The sequence below is a fragment of the Macaca nemestrina genome, chromosome 19, assembly GCF_043159975.1.
Source record: "Macaca nemestrina isolate mMacNem1 chromosome 19, mMacNem.hap1, whole genome shotgun sequence".
Classification (NCBI taxonomy): domain Eukaryota; kingdom Metazoa; phylum Chordata; class Mammalia; order Primates; family Cercopithecidae; genus Macaca; species Macaca nemestrina.
The window spans coordinates 57,189,616-57,216,700 of NC_092143.1; the positions used below are offsets into that span (position 1 = coordinate 57,189,616).

At 38.1% G+C, this 27,085-nt stretch overlaps 1 protein-coding gene across 37 annotated transcripts in view; it reads right to left on the minus strand.

Moving 5' to 3' along the window:
• Positions 1 to 27,085, minus strand: part of LOC105498620 (dystrobrevin alpha) — a 419,513-nt gene that overhangs the window by 103,058 nt on the left and 289,370 nt on the right. For all 37 annotated transcript variants that reach the window (XM_071085454.1, XM_071085465.1, XM_071085462.1 and 34 more), the window contains one exon: positions 22,133 to 22,213. In XM_071085454.1, the coding sequence (XP_070941555.1) occupies positions 22,133 to 22,213 (81 nt within the window). The remainder of the gene's footprint in view (positions 1 to 22,132; positions 22,214 to 27,085) is intronic.

Genomic DNA, 27,085 nt, shown 5'->3' on the forward strand with positions numbered 1-27,085 from the left:
ATTATTCTTTTATAAATGAGGAAACGAATGCCATCCAGAGGCAGTTATAGTGAGATTAAAAGAGAACATGTATTCACATAATAGGTGCTCAAGAAATGAGCTATTTGTGTTAACTAAATACACTCCGATCTAAAGCCATACTATTCTATTATTAATTTATAAGATCTGAGTCCAAAACTAAATTTTAGCCAAGTATCCCAATTTCAATAATTTAATCAACCCACAATCTTGATGACGTATTATGTGGGTGAAGTAAAAGAATCACAAAGTGCATTGCAGCCGCAAAAGCAGACACTTAATTCAGTTTAGTTGTCGTAAATTTTGAGTTAGCGGAGTTTAAGTTGATTTCACCATATCAGGTCATTAGAAACCTGGTGAGGAGGCTATCTTTCATAAAGGTTTCATGGCAACTTTATTTCATTGGCGACTACCTTGGGAGGTGTAATCATAGTGTAGAAGGTGCGGGAACCGGGGCAGTGGCTGAGTTCCCCTACTGACTGTCCCTATGACCTTGGGCAAGTCACTTAACTTCCTTAGGTTTCAGTTTCCTCACCTGTAAAATGAGGACAATACTATTTTCTCCACTACATGGTTGTTTGGGGGGATCAAATGAGATACTTCACATAAAGCACTTCACATAGTGCTTATAATAAGCATCGTATAATAAGCATTCAGTATACATTAGTTATAGAGAAATTTAAGTATCATAGGCCTTTTGTTTATTTAAATAGGGACACTGAGAAACGCTAAGTTGAGATTCATTAGGAAGTTATTAAGAAGTCTGTTTTAAAAGTCTGACAGTTGTATAAATATGTTGCTTACTGTCGTGCTCCTTAAATCATTTTAGGTATTTAGGTTGTGCAATAATGATTATGAACCACTAGATGGCACTGTTCATATTTTACTAAATAGCTATCAAACTTCAGTCGTCCATAATAGAGCACCTGTTACTAGGCACGGGAAATAGGAGGAATTCCCTCATCTATACAATTGCGTATATTTTACATTAATATATAGGAAAGGCAACATTTTACATAATGAAATTCCTTAGTTAACAATAACCACATCGAGAATAGAGAAAATGCATTCTTAACCTAATATTTAGTTCTTTGTGGAATCTTAAAAGTAACGACATTAGTGTTGATTTCAGGCAGTAATTATTAAGACCTGAGAGTTTGTCTTTATATACATAAATGGAAATAGACAAAGCTTCAATGGTTTTCTATAAATCCAGGCAATCTCAGGTAGAAAAGGGCTAGGTTTGGGTGTTTGGGGGGAGAGTTGCAGATGGGTAAAGGAGAGTTTGTCGATCTCAAGAGATATTTTTAATGTGTTTCCTGACATCTTGTGCTATTTTAATGGGAGATGAAGTCCTTCATTCACAGAGATTACTTAAATCCAAGCGTCCTTGGGAAAAGTGCTAAAATGACAAACCTAGTTATACCTAGATAGAGAGGGCTGATGTCATAAATTTTATTAGAAATAGTAGAATCATATAAGTTGGATAAAATATGGGGGAGAAAAATATCAAAAAGACAACTTCAAGATTTAGTCTATTTTATGATTTAGTCCAGGGCCAGCCTTTCTTGAACCCCTGAGGCTGGGTCCAAGTCTCTGAATCTAAGCATGATATTCTTTTTCTAAAGCATTTGGTGATCTCAAAATTCTCAAACCCAGACTCTACCACCTCCTGATTCCAAAATATAAGAGAGTGGAAAAGGGTTTTGACAAAACTCTCTGGGTGATTCTGACAACCACTGATTATAAACTTTTAGAAGGTTTTCAAAGAGCTTGTAGCTGAGAGAAAGGTCAGTAGACAATGATCTTATAGTGACTTAGCTTTAGTCATTATGGAATAGTGATTCTCAACTGTGGCTGCAGAATGGAATCACCTACAAGGTTGTAAAATGGATTCCTGGTGATACTGCTGGTCCAACACCACATTTGTAGTAACAAAGCACAGGCTATTTAGAAATGCTGCATCTTAGGCTCCCACAAAGACCTAGAGAATCATAATCGGCATTTTAGCAACATATCTAGGCAGTTTGTATTCACATTTAAGTATAAGAAGCACTTCTTGAAGTCAGTAGTTCTCAGTCCTTTGGCATCAAGACAGCCCGATATGTCTTCATAGGTTGTGAGGTGTATTGCAAGAAGCTGATTCCCATCAATTAATTTATGCAGTTTAAGAGTGATTTGTATAATTATGTGTATATATATTATTTTAGAGGGGTTTGAGGCTTACATCCATAAGAAGGTCACTCATTGCATTATGATATGCTTTAGTTAGGAGAAAAGGAAATTGTAGGTATGCTGGAAATTGGATATAATCTGTTGATCTGTTATTGGGAATACATATATCCTCTTGCGTGTAGACAGTGTTGTGTTTGTGCGTGTGTGTGTGTGTGCATCCATGCACATGCTCCCTCAATCTCTACCCTGCCTTCAGTGCTTAAAGTGAGGGCGACTGGTGTCTGAGGTTTCTGTTATGACTTGTTTTCCCCTCTTTGAGATATGCAGGTATATGCAGGAATCCCCATAGCAACAAAGATAAATTGTTTCTCCTGAAAATGCATCCAGTTCTCCCCTCCCTAGATATAAATTTCCTGACCTTCAGTGCAATATTCCCAGCATGAATTTTCCATTGCAACTACGCTCTTCAGAGTACAATAACAAAGTTGAGGTAATATTTCTGATTAGTTTACACAGAGGGTTTGAAGTGCCAATTTGTGTTCTTTCATATAGCAGATTCTTAAAATACGTTTGCTAGCTTGTAGAAAAGTTAATTATGGAGATTCATTCTTTTAGCTATCCAACAAAGTTCCGACGTCCTTAGAACGAACAGATGAACACGCATACAAGCATTGTCTTGTTCCTACGACAACTCTCAAATGCAAAGTTTCATTCAGTATTCTAAGCACCAAGTAGACTTTAAGTAAAAATGCTTTTAAGGAGCTCATATGTGGGCCAGGCTTCACAGAACTGGGGTGTGAGGAGGTGGGGAGAGGAACTCAGCCCCTTGAGAATGTCAGGAGTGACACTAGGTTCCTCAGACTCATTACCCTAAGCCACTCACTGGCGTACTTTATAGCCTTCCATCTTAGTCTTATAACTTCTCTCATACAGTAAGTATTTATTCAGTCCTTATTGTGTTGCAGTGCTGTTCTGGCTTCTAGAATTGGAGTGTACAAGACAGGCAGGACCCTGATCACACAGAACTTATATGTGTGTTGGAGAGGGAGGCGATAGAGATATTAAATAAGTGCATTGAGCATGGAATAATAATCTATTTTCTCTCCTTTTAGATTTCAAAATGTTCAATTGGCCTATAAATATTGTACATATTCAAAGGTATACAATGGGATTTGATATTTATATATACATATTATTTATTTTCTCTTATAGAGAAACATGAACTGAGAGATAGACTGGGATTCACGTTGTTTCTTCATTTGTACAATGGGAATAATAACATCCTTTCTGATAGTGTTCTGAGGAACAATGAATATGTACATGGGAAAACAGTAAAATATAAAGTACTATATAAATTTTAGGCATTATTCTTATTTTTGAGAGCAAACAGAGAGGCATTAAAATTTACTGTCATATTCAGATACAATTATAAACATTTTCCACCCACAAAAATTCTTTCAATTCTTTGCCTCACTCTGTCAGTTATAAAGATATTTGTCCCTTAATATGAACTTTCTTCTATAACTTGAAGTTTGTTTTCCCTTTAATGGATGAAATGATGTTATAAATCCATGAGAGACTGTATCACAGTGATTACTAGTTTAGTACAATTTCAAATTAAATATTTCAGGGGCCGGGAGCGATGGCTCACGCCTGTAATCCCAGCACTTTGGGAGGCCAAGGAGGGCAGATCACGAGGTCAGGAGATCAAGACCATCCTGGCTAACATGGTGAAACTTCGTCTCTACTAAAAATACAAAAATTAGCCAGTGTGGTGGTGGGTGCCTATAGTCCCAGCTACTCGGGAGGCTGAGGCAGGAGAATGGTGTGAACCCGGGAGGCGGAGCTTGCAGTGAGCCTAGATCACGCCACTGCACCGGAGCCTGGGCAACAGAGCAAGACTCTGTCTCAAAAAAAAAAAAGAAAAAAAAAGAATATTTCAGTTTATCACTAGTTGCCATGCATCAATCACACATGCAGGCTGTAACATATGGAGAAAGACTGCCATATGCATTTACACACAGAGCTAGGAAATGGAACAAGCAGCTAGATTCCATAATAGTTTCAAAGAAATTAAATCCAACCAGCATTTTAAAGGCTCTACAATGCATTGTGATTGATGTTATTGATGATTTAACAAAATATGAGAGCCTGACTATAAAAAAGATTGTAAGTCTTATGGGGAGAGACACACTCAGATGACCTAACTGAAGATCACCACAAGACACTCTGTTATCCAAAGCCCACATCCATAGTGCAGATTAAAAAGAAAAGTGCTACAGGAGCTCAAAATACAGGAATGCTACTGTGGGCTGGAAACTATGTAAAGATTTGCAAGAGGAGGTAAGGCTCAAGTTGATTTCCTAAAACACAGCAGAAACACAGATGGAGATAAGGAGGGAAGGATACTCCAGGAAGAAGTGGATTCAGTGAACAATGGCACAGAGCAAAGAACAATGATGGTGAATTTAGATTTTCTATTGACTTGATAGAGCCAGAGAAATTTGTGTTGGGGCTTAGAGGAAAGCAGGGTCTATAACTGTTTGTTTCTATTGCCCAGTATATAATGCTCTTAATTTTTCAATGAGTGAATATCTTTGTTTTTATATTTTATTAAAGATTTGAATCTCATAAAGTTAAATGTTTACTTTCATTTTCAGACTACTATGTGAGCTAATTCAGAGCCCCATCTGAAGCTGAGAAGTATGGTGGTGGAAACCAGGGCTGTGCTTTAGAGCCAAGAGTGGGTCTCAAACTATCGAGTCTGATTCCATAGGTCTTGAGTGTGGCCAGGGCATCCCTAGGTATAATCAGCTCCTTAGGTGATTTTGTTAGACAATAAAGTTTGAGAACCACTGCTACGGAGCACAACTTAAAGAGTGGAGTTAGACAAGAGACAGGAAGAACAGAAAACTGATGCTCCTTTGATTCAGAGGAATTTCCTGGGAGCATTGTGGCCAAGAAAGCCAGGTGCAAATTACCTAGTAGTTAAGAGTTATAAAATAAATAATTTATTTTTATGCCCTTATTCAGGCCTCTTATCATGAGAAAATAGTATTTAAAAATCTTTTGGGGAAGAAGGACTCAGTTAAATGGTATGCTTTGCCAGGGTCAATAGATATATTTTGATGTGATTACACTGAAGCTATTAGCCATCACCCACATTAACCAAACATTGAAATCGGAAAGAAAATGTTACTAAAGGCACAGTCTTCAGATTTGTTTTCCATTAGTGAGCATGAGCTATACCTTTATAAAATGTGAACCCAAACAACAGCTGAGTAGCTCACCAAGCATTTTTATGCTTCCAAACTCAATGTCTTTCTGACTCTGAAAGCATGCTTTTATCTCCAAGGCAATTCTCTTTGCTAAGGATCCTTACAGAGAAGCATCATGTCATACAGAGATAACATTTTAGTTTCACTTTAATTTCCTGGTTAAGGTGATGTAATAAACCTTCATGAAAAGGTCTACAACATATTTTTGGTGTAAAATCAAATTGAATATCATGCCAATCTTCACAGGCCCTGGTAGTACATCCATTGCTTATTTGGAAAAGGTATTCAGTATTCCTTAAATTGTGTCTGTAGACCAGTATCATTATTCAAAATGAGGTATAAAAATTGTTGACTCAATAACTGTCAACTATAAATTAAATCTAAAAACATTCAATCGAACAAGCATTTATCAAGCCCATTATTTTCAAAGTATTATACCAAGGATTATAAAAATAATAAGAGAAGGTAAATGAAAAGACAGATCTGAATGATAACTAATTTCTTATTGCCAGTGTTTAACTTTATTCAGAATATTAATCAGTTTAGAAGCAAGAAAATCTTGTATCTTATTTCTGCTGTGGATAGTCATTTTATAAAGGGCTTTTAGACCTCACATCTTTAATGTGGTCTTACCATTCCCTACATTCCAGTGCCCTAATCCAGGCTTGTAAAAGCCTTCTACTTAGAAGCAAGCCTCCTACTCACCTCCACTTTCTGTCTCTTTCTATCTATCCTAAGAAATATTGTAAGGTTCTGCTCTGGTCATGCCATTCTCTATCGCCTATTGAGTAAAACCCAACAGGGTAAGCATGAAAATCAGTGTTTGGACCTCAGTTTACTAGTCTGTAGTCCCATCTTCCACTATTCTCCAGCTTCTTGCAACAGTCCTATGCTCTAGCCACACCGGATTTCTTAAATTCCAGAACATTCCCTTGGCTTTCTTGTATGTGCCTTTACTCAGCCTGCTCCCTCCACCAGGTGTTCCCTACAATCACCATCCCTCAAGGTAGCACACACATGCCATGTCCCTGAGGATGCTCATTCTGATACCCTCAGGTAGGATTACTTTCTCCCCTTTGTTGCTCCCAGGGCCCTTCACATATCTATTGGACCATTTATGACACTACACATTTTCCATAGTTATTAATAGACAAGTTTTTTCCTGAATTTTTTATACATTCCTAATTGGAATTATAAAATTCCAATTCATATAAAATCATGAGCTAAATATAAAATTACGAGCTAAATTTTATGCTTAGGGTCATGTATGTGTTGAAACATATGTCTACGGCTTTCATCAGTTTCTCCAAAAGATACGTGGGGTAAACTTAAAAACCACAGTACTACATGCTAGCGTCTTGAGGACATGGGCTATGTCTTGTTCATCTTTGCATTCCTCTCAACTCTTTGCATAATACCTTGTTCAAACTGGGTTCTCAATAATGCTTAGTGAATGGAATAGAGTAGGGCACCTACTGGATGCCCGGCATTATACATAATCCTTAGAAGCTTTCCCTTGACCTCAGTGTTCTAAGAAAGCTCCACAAGGCTTTACTGGACATAGTTTTCCACAGCACCTTTCTTATTTCTTATGTAGCAACTTGAGCTGTGGCCAGAATCCTAGAAGCCAGAGGCCACATTCTGAAAGAGCATCAATAGGGCTAGCAGCCATGAGGAATTGTCTCCTACTTGTCCTTTAGAATTTTTGAACTCACTGACCCTGAATTACGTGCCCACCTGGCCAACATAAACTCAAATAGACAAAGTACACCTGGCCATTGAAAAAAGTGAGTAAGCAGCAACTGTATTACTTTTTCTGCATTCATTCTGTACATATATCTATACAATTCTCTGTACAATGAGAATAAATACAAATAAATAATAAAAAATCTATTTTATTTATTACTTCATTCAGAAAATAGCTGTGGCCCAGCTCCCTAGTGCACAGAAAATTGCTTGGGAAATAGGACTAGAATTTGGGATGAAGAGATCTCTAGGTGGTTAATCAGCAGTACAGGTCATTAGTTATCGTGAGTGAGGTCATCCATAAATCAATATAGCATAAAGAATATGACGAGTGTATCTTTTGTTAAAAAAAAATTAAAAGCCAATGGGATAAGTTTTAGTGATCTATTGCACAGCATGGTGACTAAAGTTAATAATGTATATTTCAAAATTGCTAAAAGATTAGATTTTAAATGCTCTAATCACAAAGAAATGATAAGTATGTAAGGTAGATGTATATGTCAATTAGCCTGTTTTAATAATTACACATGTCTACCTTATCATAACATCATATCGTACTCCATACATATTAATGTATACTATTCTTTTTCAATTAAAACAATTTTTTTTAAAAAGCCAATGAAAAATAGTGATGAAGAACCTTGAATAATGAAAATCAAGGGGGTGGTATTTCAGATTCCTCTCGTGTACCTTTTGAAATCCTCTTGGCCCTGCCTCTTTCTCCTGCCCCTGCACATGTGACTGGTACCACATAGATTTCAACCAGGTTGATGTAGCTGCAACCGGACAATGGCTGGCCTCAGGCTCTTTCTGCATACCTCTGATGTCTCAGTACAAACACCTGGAACCTAGCTACCACTCACACATATGCAACCTAGAAGCATGAGGCCATTAACTCCTGTAGGTAACCATTGATCAATGCAGGACAGAGCAGCGAGATTAGAACTCCCTCCTTTTGTCTCCTGAATGGGCAGTTCGGGAGTGCACTGGACAAGGTTTCTTGGAAATTCCTGCACTGTCTATCAGCTTTCCTCCCTTCCTAGTTTCAGTGTGTTCTGTGTTCACTATCCCAGTGAGCTGCTTCCATGCAAGCTTTGTCTGGAGGTCTGCTTCCTGGGGAAACAGACTAAACACTGGTCCTAATAAAGTCTCTTGTCTATTCCTGGTTGAATCCTCCCAGAACAATAAATGAGAAGAAAATGATGATTGTGACCATGTTGGAAGCAGATTCTGATTCTTGTTTAGTTATATAAATTTTTCTCAGTTTGTTTTTCACTGCAATATAATATCACTGTTTTTTATTTAGCACTGTTTAAATTGAAAGATAAAATGCATCATATTTGATTATATCAAAAAGGTTGATTCTTTTTCTGAGAAAGTAAGCTGCTTAGGAATGGTGCCATTACTATCAGTTTTACAGCAGGTTTGCTGGTCCACATGCTTTTCTCAATGTTCCAGTGTTTTTCGGTGACAAGGCTTGACAGACATTGTAGGACACTAACTGTCTACTATACCACTTGGATAATATTGGGAAGTTAGAAGGCTCTGTAATTACATGATTTTATCTGGTATTTACCCAAGGGAAGCCACTTAATATCTCTTGTACTATGCTCTCCTCACCTTGAACAAATAGAACTTTATAATTTCTGATAGACAAGGAGATAAAGCAGAAGTGCCTAGCCCAACACCATCAATGGTTAAAAATAGCTACAGACAATTTATTTAAATATGTTATAGTTATACTTGATTTTGTAACTACCATAATTATAAGTAACCCCTTTTTCTTTCAGAAAATGACATTTGGCTCATGAGATTGATAGGGCAGATATCAGTTTACGCAGCAAAGTATGAGAGTGGAATTACTATTTGATAGTAGATCCACTATCCACTGTTTGATACTACCAATCTACAAAATCAGAAGCATTATAATAAATACAACACATATGTTAGATTGTAAACTTGAGGTTATTCTATTACTAAATTTGTATACTAAGGAATATTACTATCTAGAATAATTTAAACTAATAGAAAAATCTCACTGCACTTTTCTGCTTAAGCTACCCCAGTTAAATTTTTTCCCTTTTAAATGCAAAGATAGTGCCAAGAACCAACATTATCTGATTGACACACTTCTAACTGTTCCTGAGGATGGACTGTTGTTATTATTGGGGGAGGGAGCTTTGAAAAGGGAAGAAAGGGAGAATCCTTTATTGGACAATTCAGGCTTTTAGATTTCTTGCTACTGCTGAACATTTTGAAGATGCTAAAGTACGTTGTACAGACCATGCTGAGCAAAGATTTTGGAAAGGGCCTGGGAAATTAGAGTAAGGGAAAGAAAAATTAAATAAAAACTGGGTTTAGGCCAAGGAAAAAGCTAAGTAAGTTATCAGATAGCTACCTCTAGAATGTGCATATCAGGTTTCTTATGATCATTTACAAGGAGCTTGAAGTGACGCTCCAAATCTGAATAATCTCCATGTCCCTCAAGGTACTCAGTAAGTGTCATGCATAGAGTCATTACTCAATAGACATTTTATGAGCCCATCTGCACATATGGGTCAAATGCATTCTGTGTGCTAGACACTGTGGAGGATGTAAACAGTGATAAGACACAAACCAATTCTTATCATCCTGTCTTGTTTTCCTCAGATTACTTGGGCCTATCTGAAATTGTTATTTGCTAGAATGCAAGCAACATGAATGTTTTTTCTGTTTTGTTTACTGTTCTGTCTACAGAGCACCTGGCACATGGAAGGTGATCCATACATAGTTGCAGAACGATTTTTAAAAATACTTTCCCACTAACACGGTGAAACCCCGTCTCTATTAAAATACAAAAATATATATATATATATATATATTAGCCGGGCATGGTGGTGGGCACCTGTAGTCCCAGCTACTTGGGAGGTTGAGGCAAGAGAATGGCATGAACCCTGGAGGCAGAGCTTGCGGTGAGCCGAGATCATGCTACTGCACTCCTGCCTGGGCAACAGAGCAAGACTCCATCTCAAACAAACAAACAGACAGACCAAAAAAACCCAAAAAAACAAACAAAAAAACTTTCCCTATAGAATATAGCTTTTATATTACAAGTAATTGACAAATAGGATTGTTTTGTAAAGTAATTTTATTTTCACAAATATTTTTTACGGGTACTATGAAGGTCACTTAACCATGTGCTTGACTTTTAGCCATTTTAGTCTATACCCCAGAGATTAGTCTATTTGGTGGCCATCACTGAAAACAATGGCTGAGACAACATTTCCAGGATGTTAAAAAAATAATAAGTATAGAATTTTTGTTTGGGATGATGAAAAAATTTTGGAAATTGATAGTGATGATGCTTGAACAACATTGTGAATGTATTCAATGCCATTGAACTGTACACTAAAATGGTTAAAATGTTACACACATTTTAACAACCTTTTTAAAAAGCACTGAATACATTTAACTAGAAAAAGATAAAATACGCTATAAAAAGAGTGGAGACAATCGGTGCCATTCTACATTGCACTTAATGTAATAAAAAATGCAATTGTCTTTTAAAAAGTCTTTTGCCTGAATACATTAGCTGTTGCTGTTTGGATGGTAAATTGGCTTGGTTTTTTTTTTTTTAATATTTGTATATTTAAGGCTTAATGTAAGCATCCCTCCTCATCTCCTGTAGGAGCTTCTGTGTATCAAGCTTTAGAATGATCCTCTTAAGTTCCAGTCGATTCTGAAGTCTCCCAAATAACTTAGGAAAAGAAAACCTCAATCCTGCTGCAAGACCCTTCTGCCCCTGTGAAACCTCACAAATCCACAGGGCTTTCTCTGTGAGGGGTTTTGCTACCTGGCCTTCTAGTCAGAGGTTCAATAGCTAGCTTCGTAAAGCTACTAAGTGTTTTAGAAGCCTTATGGCAAGAAAAGTCAAAGTTCAGATCATTTAAGAGGAAAACGGACCTAGGGGTTGATGTGGTTTGGTTCTGTGTCCCCACCCAAGTCTCATCTTGAATTGTAATTCCCACATGTGGAGGGAGGGATCTGTAATACCTACGTGCCAAGGGAGGGAGGCGACTGGATCATGGGGGCAGTTTCCCCCATGCTGTTCTCATAATAGTGAGTGAGTTTTCACGAGAGCTGATGGTTTTATAAGTGTTTGGTAGTTCTTCTCTTGCTCTCTTCTCTTTCCTGCTGCCTTGTGAAGAAGGTCCTTGCTTCCCCTTCCCCTTCTGCCATGATTGTAAGTTTCCTGAGGCCTCCCCAGCCATGTGAAACTGTGAGTCAATTAAACCTCTTTCCTTTCTAAATTACCCAGTCTCAGGGAAGTTCTTCATAGCAGTGTGAAAACGAACTAATACTGTGTGAAAATGGACTAATACTGAGCATTGGGGTAAACCTAGAAGAGATCTATAAATATTTTTCATTTCTGAAATACAACTTAATGCCAACACACTAGGTAGACCACCAGTGGTAATTTATTCATTTAAAATTAATAGGTACTGAACCATACACTTTCTTTGACATCATTTTCTTATTCAAGAGCTTCTCCTCAGTAGTCCCAAAAGGTTAATTTACTTATTAAGTATTTTTTTGAACACTTACAATGTTCTAGGTATGGGGGATATGTCAGTACATAAGACATACACTGATCTTTGCCCTTAAGAAGCCTACACTCAAGTTGGGAAGGTGTAATAAACATAACAACTAAGTAAATTACATAGCATAGCATCTATTAGAATGTAATAAATACTTTAGGAAAAACACAAGCAGTAGGACAAGACGGATAGGGGAACTGGAGTGTTAAATGATGTTGCCAAGGTAGAGAGCTCACTGAGAAGATGACAAGTGAGCAAAGACTTGAGAAAGATGAGGAGGTCCACCATTGAGTTCTCTACAGGCAGAGAGTTCCAGGTGAAGGAAACAGCCAGTGCTAAGGCCCTATGTGGGCACATGCCTGGTATGTTTCCAGTGAAGTAAGGAGGCCAACGGTGGATGAAGCAGAGTAACCAGACAGGAGAGTGGGAGGAGATGAGGGCAGAACAGAAAAATGACTTGAGCCTGTGGAGACAACTGGGCCATTTTCGGGACTATGCTTTTACCATGAGGGAAGCGGGGAGCCACTGCAGGAATCTGAGCAGAGAAGTGACAAGACCTAATTCGGGTTTAGATGTCCCATGGAGATTGACTTCATTTTGTGGTAGAAAATATTCATGTGGGCCAGGCACAGTGACTCATGCCTGTAATCCCAGCACTTTGGGAGGCTGAGGCGGGAGGATCACGAGGTCAGGAGATTGAGACCATCCTGGCTAACTTGGAGAAACCCTGTCTCTAATAAAAATACAAAAGATTAGTAGGGCGCAGTGGCATGTGCCTGTAGTCTCAGCTACTCAGGAGGCTGACGCAGGTGAATCGCTTGAACCTGGGAGGTGGAGGTTGCAGTGAGCTGAGATCGCTCCAATGCACTCCAGTCTGGGTGACAGAGCGAGACTGTCTCGCAAAGAAAATGCTCATGTGTTATTTCCCTGTGCAGCTTCTCCATGTTTGGAGGATGTTTTGGGGGTGTTGTTATTCAGAATGGTTGACTTTTGACCTCTCTCTCCCACCTTTATTATCCTGCTCCTTGTCCAGATCCTGCCTTTGGTTCCTTTTTCTCCCTCTACGATGATAAGGGACTTGGAACTTGATATGGGAAAAGTTTTCAGTAAACAGTGCTGAACCTCATCAGCTGTGTAAAACAAAGTGTCCACTCCCCTTCTAAACCTACAGGGTTATTCAGTCTCAGTCCTGCTTTGAGTTTTATACAAAGCGTATGTCCCAGTGGCTCTCACACATCTGAGCAGTCTTCTTTCTCACAGATGTCACTGGAGTGCAGGTCCATGCTTTACTGTGTATAGCAGAAAGTGCAGGTCCATGCTTTACTGTGTATAGTTTTTTATGGCTGTGTGGCAAATAACCACAAAGTCATAATCTTAAAACAAGAATCTTATTAACTCACAGTTCCGTAGTTAAGAAGTTAAGTACGGCATGACTGGTTCCCTGCTCAGGGTATCGCAAGATTAAATCAAGATGTTGGCTGAACTGAGTTTTCTTTGAGAAACTCTAAGGAAAAAAATACTTTCAAGACATTTGTTAGCACAATTCAGTTCCTTTTGATCATAGGACTGAGGTCCCTGTTCCTTGCTGGCTGTGAGCCAGGCGTCTCCCAACATCTAGTGATTGAGCATGTGGCACTTTTCATCTTCAAGCCAGCAATGGCATGACAAATTCATCTGTCCCTTCAAACGTCTGATTTTCTCTTCTGCGGCTGCCAGAGAAAACGCTCTGCTTTTAAAGGGCTCATGTGTTTAGTTCAGGCCCACCCAGGTGATCTCCCTATTTTAAGGTTTGTTGCAACTGTGCAATGTAGCATAATCTAATCACAGGAGTAAATTCCACTAAATTCCCAGTTCTGGGGATTATTCATGGGATTGCTCAGGGGATAGGAAATTTTAGGAGCCATTTTAGATTGTAATTCAAGTAAAGATGTTTTGGACCAGGCATTTGTAGTCAGCACAGAAAGATGTGCATAGATTTGAGAGATATGTGAAAGTATAACTGATGAGATTTTTATAATTGATTCAATTTGGGTTGAGATAAGAGGTCAAAGATGACGCCCAGATTTATGGCTTGAGAAACTTGATGAGTCTTGGTATCCTGTGGGAGCAACCTCTCTTTTAAAAGGGTTCTCTGAATAAATATTCCACTTTTCTATTACCAACTTCTATCTCTCTTTTTCTTTACTCTTCAACAAGTGAGAACAATATATTGAAAAAGAAATTTTTATTGCCGAAGAAGTATACTAAAACAAACATGCATTTACGTAAAGTTTCAGTAAGAGAATATGCAAATAGGGATGAATTTCCGAATGATCCACTTTGTACTCACACTGTTCTCTTGATAATCTAGAATAATGCTTGGCATGCAGCAAATGCTCAGTCTCTGTTTGTGGAGTGAATAAATAAATGAGTGATTGCTAATAACAACGAATGTTAACAAAACCTCAGTGAGGAGTGAACCAAGGTGACATCAGGAGTGACTTTCTGATGGAATCTCAGTTGTGATTTCTTGGGAGAAGCTGCTCTCCCATCCCCGTCCTCCCTACTGACCTCTGTTTTATTTCAGTGTGTGCTGGAGGCCTGAGATCCCGGGAGCCAGGCATTGGGAGAACCCCTTCTGGGTATCCCTTCATTGCTCTGTTGACTGGCTCCAAGCCAAGCAGGCAGTTTCCCAGAAACAGGGCTTGGCAGACAACCAGGGGAAGGTCACTGAATCTTGCCTTGGCACCTGTTCGATAGGGTTGGGAAGCTTGAAATACGTTCCTTTGTATGCATCACTCTTTCCCAACTGACAGGAGCATTTTCAGATGATGGTTTTTCCTCAGTTGTGAAAGTAAAAGTGTTTAGTTGGCACAGATTCCATGTATAATGCAGAAGCGGAAGAAAGGGAAGGAAGTCATTGTGTGTTACATCCAGATGCCTGGAAACGAGACTACAGGTGTGGCTTAGTTCACAGGTTGTGCAGTGGTAGCAGCTTAAGCAAAGCTTCCAGCATTCTCTAAAACAAAAGTCTGCTAACAAGGAAACAAAACCCTGTATTTTTAAGATCTTAAAAACAATTAAAGGGAAGAAGTAGCTTTAATGAAACCCATATCATAATCATCAGGACTTTAAAATCATTGCTTTTGTCATCCAGAGGTTTACTCTGATTAAGGGGAAATAATTTTGCCATAGGTCCAGGGTGCCAGAGACGAGCAGTTTTTCCATCGTCCTATTACATAAGCATCTTTAATAGGTTTGTTTAGATTCCACTGCCACCACCAACTTTCCCACAGGGAATTTTTGGGAACACTGCAGTCTAGCACAATGCACCCTCCTTTATTCTAAACAAGTATCCAGAATGATTCAACATCAGGAATGAAAATATGCAGTAAAAACATTTGCAACAATACAAACAAAGATAATTGTGCTCCAAAGGTTAGTCATCTACAGTTTATTTCCCCAACTGTGAATATTCCCGCTTTTCCTGCTGGCCTCTTTGACTAGGGAGAATCCTCTGATCCTTCTCCTTTAAATACATTTCTTTCTCTGGTTCGATTTCTCTTGCCTGTATTTCCGACATTCAACTTTATTTTTACATCCAAGATTTTATACATCGTTATCTGAGAAACACAAGAGTCTATGTTCTTGAGCGGTGTGGTCGATTCCTGGTGCGTGGTGTCACATACTTTCTCCTACTTATTCAAACATGAATCCAGGGGCTGCTGTGAAGGGATTTTGCAGATGATATTATGATCCCAAATTAGTTGACCTTAAAACATGAATATCATCTGAGTGGGCCTGATATAAACACGCGAATCACTGAAAAGCAAAGAGTATTCTCTGGCTAGTCACAAATGGGGAAGTCAGAGAGGACACACTAGCTGGGCTGGAAGAAGCCACAAACTCCCATGCCCTGAGCAGCCGACAGGGCCATGGGGCAAGGAATAAGGGAGGCTCTAGGAACTGAAGGTAGTCTCCAGCTGACAGCCAGCAAGGAAACGGCCCCAATCCTACAACCACAAGAAAATAACATTTTCCCACAACGAATGCACTTAGAAGAGAACCCTGACCTCAACATGAGAACCACAGACCCAACCAGTACTTTGATTTTAGTTGTGTGTAAAGCTAAGCCAAAAGTCCAGCCATGCTGCATTGGATTTCTGACCTACAAAAACTGTAAGATAATAAATGTGTGCTTCTTTAAGCTGCTAAATTTATGGTAATTTGTTACCCAAGAATAGAAAATTCATAGTGGCAGCTACAAATCCACATATTTAAACATGAAGCAGGGAAGAGGAATATATTGATACACTAACTGGAAGAAAAATGAGTGGGATATAACTATTTACTATGAAAAACATAGCTCAAGGCTACTCTTGCCACAAAAGACAAGTGTTCTTCTATTCACCTGACTCAGTGAGAAATGAATCTAGTGGAGCATATTCATTCATTCACAGAATATTGATTCAGGACCGACTAGTTATATGGGACTCACTTGGATTACTTTTATGGTGATAGAGAAACATTTAGGTAAAAAGATAACTGCATTTTTTTGGTTCACAAGAAATTTGAAAATAAACTCAGAGATAATAACATAGAAAAAGTAGGTGTTCTAATAACATATCTGAATGAAGGATACCTTTAAAATATTTCAATTTCTAGAAGAAGAGTATGCTGAGAAACTCTGACAGCCCAGATACAATTATAGACTCCTCTTGGCCTTTTAAACAAAACTTTAATTAAATTTTAGTTGATATGACTAACAGAAAGAAAATTCAGGCTGTAACCAATAGGGCTAAAAGATGGTGCAATGTTAGCTGTGGGTGTAGGATAGAGTGTTCCCTTGCCTTCTGAATTTTGTTCCTACTATTAAACAGGAGGGATTAGACATTTCTGATTTATTTCTCTTGTTGTCCTTTGTTGTTCACGAATTTAGGGCTGCCTTTCATTGACTCCAAAGTAATTTCTGAAAAAAAAAAAAAAGATCTGCTGACATTACAGGCTATCTGGATCATTAACCACGTCAATGCTAACCAAGGAAATAATGTTCTAGTAGAAACATCTATTTGTCTAAAATAAAGGCTGAGATGATGCCATTTTATATATCCTTATAAGAGTTTATGGGGTATTAATTTTTGTGGAAAGTTAACAAAAAATCTGGAAGCTAAAGAGAAGACTATTGATTAAAAAGGATTATTTAAAATATTATTTGTATTCTTTGTTCTGCTCTATTCCTTCTAGAATATAAAATAATCAACTTGGTGTCCCCTGATTTTTTAGAAACACTCATTATTTTATTCTGTTAGAGAATGTACCAGTTACACCATGGGGAAGGTATGGCAGGGTACAAAGATAAATGGTAAGGGAAAGAAGCGATTTGGAAAGGAGAACCGTTTGACTTAAAAAAAAAAGATGGGTTTTTACAAGTGTCTTTTTTTTTTTTTTTTTTTTTTTTTTGAGACGGAGTCTCGCTCTGTCGCCCAGGCTGGAGTGCAGTGGCGCCATCTCGGCTCACTGCAAGCTCCGCCTCCCGGGTTCACGTCATTCTCCTGCCTCAGCCTCCCAAGTAGCTGGGACTACAGGCACCCGCCAGCACGCCTGGATAATTTTTTGTATTTTTAGTACAGACGGGGTATCACCGTGTTAGCCAGGATGGTCTCGATCTCCTGACCTCATGATCCACCCGCCTCAGCCTCCCAAAGTGCTGGGATTACAGGCGTGAGCCACCACATACAGCCTTACAAGTGTCTTTTACAGCAGGGATTGGTCAACATTCTTTTTGTGGACCAAGAGACAAAATCAGGGATATTATATCAGTACATATATAACAAGAGAGAAAAAGAATTTACACAACATTTTTGCTGAAGTTAAATATCTAATAATTGAGTACATGAAGAAAATACTGGCCTATCAATGAGAAGAATGTAATTCTTCTTGGGAGTATACATTTTTAAAAATTGGGGTTACAAGTTAGTGTTCCATTATTGAATCGATTACAAATATTCATCTGTAAAATCCATTAGTTCATTCTCTATAAAAAAGTAGGTTCTGGGCCTCATTTAGTTCATGGGTGACAGTGGCCACTTGTTCAGAGTCCTTTTAGAACCCTGGGAACTGATTATTCTCGGCATACATTAGGAATTGAATAGAAGAAAATAAACATGAATGTCAGTGATAGGAGCCAGTTGTCCATATGGAAAATCATAAACAAAGTAGGCAAGGGCTGTGGGGAAGGAACTATAGGGAATTAACCAACATTTATGAAATTTGGATTTAGATAATAGATTAAAAAAGAAATCTCCTGAAAACCTACACAGTCTGTGCTTTATCCAGACAATATTCATCTTTTTCTAGGTGATAGCTTTACAAGAGCCAGTTTTTGTTTTTTCCTCCTTTATGTAGTTTTAATACTTAGTTTTGTTAGTATATGCAATGAATTTTAAATAAGGTATGGAGCTAAAAGTAAACAATCTATTTTCATTGAAGATCCATTGACTTCTATGAAGTAAATACTATAATAAGTTTCTGCTCTTGTTTGAATGTTTGTGTCCCCACCAAATTCTCATGTTGAAACTTAATCCCTTAATGCGATGGTATTACCAGGTGGGGCCTTTTAGCAGGTGATCACGACTTGAGGGCAAAGCTTTCATGATGGGGATTAGTGCCCTTATAAAATAGGCCCCAGGCCAGGCGCGGTGGCTCACGCCTGTAATCCCAGCACTTTGGGAGGCCAAGGTGGGCAGATCACCTGAGGTCAGGAGTTCGAGACCAGCCTGACCAACATGGTGAAACCCTGTCTCTACTAAAAATACAAAATTAGCCAGTCGTGGTGGTGCATGCCTGTAATTCCAGCTACTCAGGAGGCTGAGGCAGGAGAATCACTTGAACCTGGGAGGTGGAGGTTGCAGTGAGTTGAGATTGTACCATTGCACACCAGCCTGGGTAACAAGAGCAAAACTCTGTCCAAAAAAAAAAAAAAAAAAGTCCCACAGGGCTGCCTTGCTTCTTCCACCATGGAAGGACACAGTGAGAAGGGGCCACCTATGAACCAGAAGGCTCCTCTCCCTAGATACCAAATCTGTCAGTGCCTTGATTTTGGATTTTCTAGTCTCCAGAATTATGAGAAATAAATCTTGTTTATAAGCCACCCAGTTTATGGTATTTTTGTTAGAGCAGCGCAAACATAATAAGATACTCTCCAATAAAAAAAAAGCACTTACAAATATGCTACCTACATTTTGTTTCTTATTTCTTTTATTGTAGAGTAAAACTCCATTATAAGGTATCATAATTTATTGTGGGTTAGGTTTACTGCAGACTAAAATTACTTTCCTCTAATCAGGTCATATATTCAATGTTGACTAATGTTATGTCATGTAAACATCACTGCTTCTGGTTGGTTAACTTTCTAGAAGGAAGGTTTCAACTTTGATTAAGATAAGCCAAGATCAATTATGTAAGCATTTTACAAATACCTCTGAATATCACAACTGTTGTATTTATTGTTAGAAAGGAAAACTCTGCAAAGACATATAGTACTTGCATTTAATGCCTCTGATCAGGGTAGAAACAATTTTTTAAAAGCTTACTTTAGCAAAGCATTCACAATATGCTTATTTTTCTTCCTTGGACCTTAACTTTGTCTAACTTTTGTAGAATGTAATATATTTTCTTATCCTGAAATACAGGAATTTTATAAGGTACATTGTAAAACAAGTAAGACTTTCCTGATATCTCCTTCTCTAGGAAAGTCCTACCATGGACCCTCATCCCCAACAAGTCAGGGCACTGACTCCCTGAAGCTCTCACATACCACGTACATATTTCTATCATTATCTTTCTACATGGTTTTATACATCTGCTTAAAAGTCCACATGCTCAGTTAGATTTTGAGCAACTTGAAGGCAGGGATTACATGTCATTCATCATCACACTATCCTTGGTACCTAGCACAATATCAAACATATAGCAGGAGCTCATTATACATTTACTGAATTAAGAGGTCAGTGAATGGACACACTGAAGGGCCACTGGACAGGTATAAGCTTCTATTTTCACCCAGGGATGGATTAGCATCCTCACTTCTTCCCTACTGTTTTTCAAGAAATTCCAAGACAATTCTAGATGCAGGATAAGGATGTGGACCAGAAAAGTATAGAAAGAGGAAAAGGAAATGGCCAAGAATGAGAAAGGGTCTTTCTCAGAGAGCAGGAGGCATGGGATAAGTCCTGTGGACCACAACTGGGGACAACACGGTATGTCTACCTTAATGTTGAGTGCAGTGTTGCCAAGTCCCTGATTCCCTGAGCCCTTCCCTTCCCTTCCTTTCACTTTCTTTCTTTCTGTTCTTTGTTTTCCTTTTTTGCTTTTTCTGGGGGTTCCTTCTTACCATTTTGTAGTCTTTTATTGGAAATCTCTAGCTCTCCTGAAAGGAGCCTAAGGAAGGCTCTGCTTGGCAAAGCTCTAAGGAGGACAGAGCTCCTACCACTTACCCTCTGCCTTCCCCTCCAATTTTAAAGCCATTGTAGTGGTAACACATGATAAGAATGTGGGACAATCACATCCCTTTTAATTGCTGAAAACACGGAGATTCTTCCTTTTGTTTTTAATCTGGGTGATGTGTTTGAGGGGGAAGAGGAAACTTCTTCTGTGGGAACATTTTCCTTGGCCCCTAACACCAGCACTGGAAATGGCTTCATTGACTCGTTAGGACTACAAATACAGCAAGAAATTATTTCAACATCTGTAATACTTTTCTCACTACTCATTTTAGATTGCTTTAGCTTCCTGTGAGGAGTCAAAACACATATGTGATGTGTGACCAATGCTATGGTTTGAATGTTTGTCCCTTCTGAAACTCGTGTTGAAACTTAATCCCCAATGAGGCAGTGTTGAGAGGTGGGGCTTTTAAGAGGTGATTGGTCATGCGGGCTCTGTCCTTATGAATGTATTAATCCACCCATGGATTAATAGGTAATTACAGGAGTGAGGCTGGTGGCCTTATAAGAAGGGGAAGAGAGACCTGAGTTAGCATGCTCAGCCTCCTTGCTATGTGTGCCCTGCACCATCTTGAGACTCTGCAGAGAGTCCCAGTAGTAAGAAGACTCTCACCTGAGGCAGCCCCTTGACCTTGGACTTCTGAGCCACCATAACTGTAAGAAATAAATTCCTTTTCTTTATAAATTGCAAAGTTTCAAGTATTCTGTTATAAGCAACAGAAAATGAAAATAAGACAGCCAACTTATATTTTTCTTCTAACCTCTCCTTCCCCAAACTTTAGTCCCATTTTTAGCCACTGGGGCTGGGGAATAAGATGTAGATGAGAACTTGAGGAATAGATGCATACTTTGCATCCTCACAGTCATGATCAGCTGTAAGCCTAGAAGCCTGGGGCTGAGGTGGCCTGCCCAGGGCCCTAAGAAACACCTGCTGGAGACTCTGAGAGGGTAGACATGTGGAGACGCCTGGTTTCTACCTTTACCGTGAGTCTAATGACCATGCCAGTTACAGTAGAATTATGTGTGTGTATCAGGAGAACATTACGGTTTTCATTTTTAAGAATTCATCCAGTATTAATTAAAAAATGAGACATTATTAATTTTTATAAGTATTTTTTTAAAAAGAAAAGAATAAGTTCTTACATATGAACTATGAATCAATATTTTTTTCCAAGAGAAAATGGATATGGTAATACAATGGAGGTGTTGGCCCAGCAGAGATAAGACTGCTCATTGTGACTAGTGATCTAGCTTACTGCTTACATTTTTACATTTGAAAAAAAACTGGAGCAAGTTCCTTTGCTTCTTTAAGTATTGTCTCTTTTCTTATTTTTGTCTGATGTACGCAAATGTAGTTAAAACTCTGACACAAAGGGCTAATTTTGCTCTTTCAGAAAAAAAACTTAAATGTTTTCCAAAAGCTTTAAAATATTTTCCTGTCCTTGTAACAGAAAGTACAAATATAAGGGGGATTTAGTGTTTGATATTTTATAAAGTTCTTGGAAACCATTTTGATGGCACTGCATTTATGATACCAAGGTTAGAGAAAAGAAGAAAAACATCCATCCAGATTTAAACCCTTCCAAGGTCAGAATTATATTGTATATGTATCCAGAGGTTCATCCTTTTAGTATGAACTAAACAGTTCATATGCTTTAGTATTTAAGCATAATTCAGATTTCAAGGCTACTTAGGAGTCATCTCTACCATTTCTACAGCATAATACCCCTTTTATTGTTGTGTAAACATATATGAATATTATCAATATTTGTAAGATAATCTAGTTTAATAAACTTAGTACCAAATGTAAACTCTAGGATTCCTGATGGTAATTAGACCAATCAACTGGCATACTTACAATTGCATTTCTTCTGAACAAACCTAAGCTTGCACGCTGTTCTGTAGGTGGAGAGTCGGATGCGATCCAAATCTTGAGCCCCTAGTGCGGGGAAAAAGGACACATATGGTATGCCATGTGCGCAGAAAGAAATTTACAATGTTTACAAATAAAACAACTGCAGATATCCTTACACCTAATTTTATTTTTATTAGAATATAAATATAACTTTAAGAATTGAACAGGTCTGTCCTATTCAAGGACAGGTTCTTCAGGTTCTAGGGAAAAAGAGCACACACATGTAATCAACATTGGAGATCAGGTTGTAAACCATATTCATGGATCAAGAAACACAGTGTCATCCCTGTTGTATCCACCACTTCTGAGAACAATCTGCTCAAGCTGTGACCTACAGTGAAACAGCTAGATCATATACATACTATCATCAAATAAGCATTTAAAGTGCATTGCTATTGGTCATTAGAACGTGGCTGTTAGGTGACCATGTACTAACTGTTGAGCATCTTCTCTGTGTGCCCTTAGGCCAATTGCTTTTAGAGCTTCAATTTTCTCACTTGGAAGAGGGGGATGATGATAATAGTAGTACTTATTTCACTGGACTGTTGTAAGGATAAATGAATGAATATACCTAAGGCACTTAAACACTGTCTGGCACACAGTAAATGCTGCATAAGTATTCATTTTTATTACTAATAACTTTCTTGCGATCCTTCCTGTCACTCTCAGAGGAAGAGATGCCTTTCTAAAACAACCTCTACCCTTTTTTTTATTGTGGCTTCCAGTTCCTTCCTAACTTGAAGCATATTCACTGTATTCTTACACTACTTTCTTTATTCCACTCTTCCACTTAGGAGTCCAGCATGGCTCCTGATGCCCAGAACATCAGGTCTAAAAGCTCTGCTCAGAATCCAAGCTTGTCTGCAGGTTCTTTCTGGCTTACCTACCTAAGGACATTGCCCACTACTTTCTACCACAGAATCTCTCCTAGGTAGGCTTGGTCAGTCTCGTCTCAATACCCTGCATATGGGCTGCTTGTTACATCAAGACCTGAGCTCCTAGTATTCCGCCCACCCTCCTTTGAATGAGTTAATCTCTAGACTGTCTAGAACACATTAGACTTTCAATAAATGTCTGCTTTTCTCAGTTTCTACATATTTGTTTTTTCTAAGCCCATGTTTGTGGTTCATAACAGATATAAAGGCATGTATTGAACTTTTATCTTTACCAGTCGTATACTCATAAAATGTGCTATGTGAATCCTTTAGAGTAAAACAGAATAGCAAGTAAATGAACTATCCTGGAAGCAATGATATTAGAAGGCCAATTAAGTGCTTTCCCAGTGAAACTCAGGATGAATTAGCAAGTGTCCCTCACTAGGGGATTTAGCATTTCCTCAACTCAAACCAGTATCTTCAGATTCACTGAAAGTGTTGTCAATAGTGCTATTACTTTGTGGTTTTATCAAGAAGATCATTAAATGGTCACTCTTAATACAGCTTATTATTTGACAAACAGGCTTAGCGACACTGAGCACTTGAGGGATTAAAGAGATGGGGAACTCTCCTCACCCACTGCAGGAATTCCCTTAGAAATGTTCTCAAGAGATGAACATTTAGCCAATGGCCATGTAGGATTATTTCCAATGATAGAGAAGATTATTACTTGTGAAAATAAATGAACTTTAAAGTAAGTAAACTTTAATTCTGTCACTTCCCAGTTGTGTGAGTTTCACCAAGTTTTTCCATGGCATCTCAATTTCCTCATGGATAAAACAAGATAAAAATATCAACTTTACTGGCTGGTAATAGACAGATATAAAGTCTTGACTTCTGCACTGGGAACATAATGACCACTTAACAGTAAATGGGCCATTTCTGAACAAAAATATGTGATAGAAGTGTCTTTTTTATGTTTGAGCTTTGATTTGCCTCCTTGTAACTTCAACTTATTTGATCTGGTTTCCCCTGGAGTCACATACTCTTTCCCCCTGCCACTTGAGAATTCATTTCTCAAATATTGCAAAGCAGCTACATTATCATTATTAGTGTCTTCATTACCATCTGAAAATTATGTGCAAAAGTTCTTGTCATCATGGACTTTAAAATTTAGCTGGGCAGGTAGCTTCTCCTTGGCTTTTTTTAGGGTAAAAGATGTTCAACTCCACGGCCATTTCAGGTATAGTGTTTATCTGTCTGGCACCCAGTAGGGCTTCAATTCATGGCAGTTGTTATTATTATTTTCATTATGATCAAGCATGGTTTGAGACCCCTAAACATTCTAGTCACCCTGTTCTGTGACTGGCTAAAATCTCTGTAAAATTAGGTGTCCGAAATTAATCCCAATAGCGATTGCTTTACCTGTATAGAATATATAGAAAGCAATTATTACTACCTTTGATAAGGACTCCTAACTAATGTGATCTTTTTGAAAAAATAGATGGCTTATTATGCCACTTTTATTAAGTTTGAAGTTCATTTAAAAAACTACTTTGAAAAATCATATGCACTTCTATATAAGTCAAATCTTTTCTATTTGCTATTTAAATGCCTATTTTGGAGCTAAGGGTAGGACTTCGTATGTATCTGGTTAGTTACTTTTAAAATTTAGCTCATACTTTGAACTTTTCTGAATCTTTTAAAATTCTTCAGTTGTCACTGGAACTTCAAAAATCTTTCCCAGTTTCATGCCCTCTGTAAATCTGAGAGACTCATGTGGGGAATGAGCTCTCTAGGGTGCCCGATAACCAGAGACAGAGAGACTATCAGAAATACCTGAATGCTAAATCTGCCTTTGCTCCCAGATGACGATGTACTTTTATTGGTGCTAAGTTTGGCTCAGCAATCAGGAGAGTCTCAGTATCTGTAAATAATCACTTAAAAGAAAACATTAGGGGCATAGATTATTTGTGTAAGTTCTTCAAGCATAATGATTTAAGCTCCAGATGAAAAGAGGTTTGTGATGTGCTACATAGTTAAGTTTCTCAGTTTCCGCAAGACCTTAACCTCTGAGCACAGTAACCCTGGCCCCTCTGCACTTTCCTCTGATGGAAGTCCTGGGGGAAATATGGCAAAGGTGCACTTCTCCAGGATGCAGTAAAGAAGGATGTGGAGATGCTGCTTTGGGCCTGAAGTGCACTGACTGCTCTCTCCTGTCCTATCACTATGTGGACTTAACTGACCCTGTGTTTTGTTCAAGAATCAGGAAGAGGTCTGTAGGTCTATAAATGTTGTATAAATTCTTCCTGGTTGATGATGTAAGCCCTGAATATTAAAAGGGATATGGTGAACAATAAAATTTAGTGTGTCAGATATAGCAGCACACAACCATGCACAATCAATGTATGTGTTAACTGCAGGATCCATCCAGAAAGGGACCAGAAGAAGCTGGGCTGAGATATGATACATAGCCTCTTACTCTCTTTAGCTACCTTGTCAAAATAAATTTTTTTTTCTCTGCCCCAACAAACCATGAACTTAACCCAGTTTTACATGTGTGGTCTTTTCTTGAAAGTTTATAAACCCCCAAACCTACTTGCGATTAGTTGTGTGACTTCTGTGTCTTCATTTGAGTCACTGATTAAAACCAAGGACCAGAACAGGGCCACAAACAGAGGCTTCCAGGATACTACTAGAAGCCTTCCTCCAAGTTGATAGACCCATTAGTTGTGGCTTTAGACATGGTCATGACATTCCCTATAAATCTACCTAACTGTATTGTGACCCAGTCCACAATTCCCCAACACATGCACAGTCTAAGAGTTTTTGTCAATATCTTGCTGAAATTAATGTTAATTTTTATCAGATGGTATTTTCCTGATCTAGCAGTCTGGTAATCTCATTAAAAAGTGTTATTAGCTGACTTAATTTATTTATTAAAAAGATAGAATTTAAATAAATGAGTAAAGAAATAAAATCAGCAGAGCAATCTTTGCTTTTAGCATGTTGACATGTCTAGAATTACTACTATATTTTGGCCAAGATGTAGAAAAACATCCATTTCATTACAAAACTTATAACCAGTTCATACCCTAAACTCCAAAGAATCTATACTTTTTAATAAAAAAGTACAGAATTTTCCCATCCATTTTTTTCAATGTACTCTTCATTATTTTTCGAAATAATGGATAGTGGTTGTTTTCTGAATTGTATCACTGGGATATAATTCTTTAAATCTGGAGATTCCACTCATTTAAGTGATTTCCTAGTTTTGCTTCATGCTAATACAGTGGGGGATGGCATACATAATTAAGGGTTGAGATAAATACTATTTTCTCTACTTCTACATATATTTGAAACTTTTCATAGTAAGAAAAACTAAAACAAATTTATTTAAGGCAACTTAGTGCTCTTGCATCATCTCCTCAAGCCTCTTGTACCCATGTACAAGAGGAAGTAATAAATATGACAACAAAGACACAGTTAAACTCTGATTATTTGCACTGTTAGCAGCTTATATAAAAAATTGGGTGATTTTTTCCTTTCTTTAGCCCTTTTTAAAAAGATTCTCTTTCTTCCCTTCTCCCTCTATCCCTGCTTCCCTCTCTCACTCCCTCTCGCTCCCTTCTTTCCTTCCACCTTTTCCCTACCCATTCATTCGTTCATTCAACCAACCAATCAACCAATAAATCAACCAACCAGTCTTACCTAATTTTTGGTTTTAGCTTTTGCACTCTGAACATTTTCACACAGTTTTTGTATGTTTTGCCTTCTATATTTTGAAAGCTTGTTATAAAACCTTCTATTAATATATAGCCATTTGATTCTTAAATATCTCATTCATTTAAAAGTTTTGCTAAACATATATTTACAGAATAAAAATGAAGCCTATGATGAACCTGCTGCCTGAACTCTGCCACACTTTATCACTGGCTGTGTGTGTGTGTGTGTGTGTGAAGGAGGGAGGGAGAGAGAGAGATACTGAAAGAGAGACAGACAGAGAGAGAGAGAGAGATAC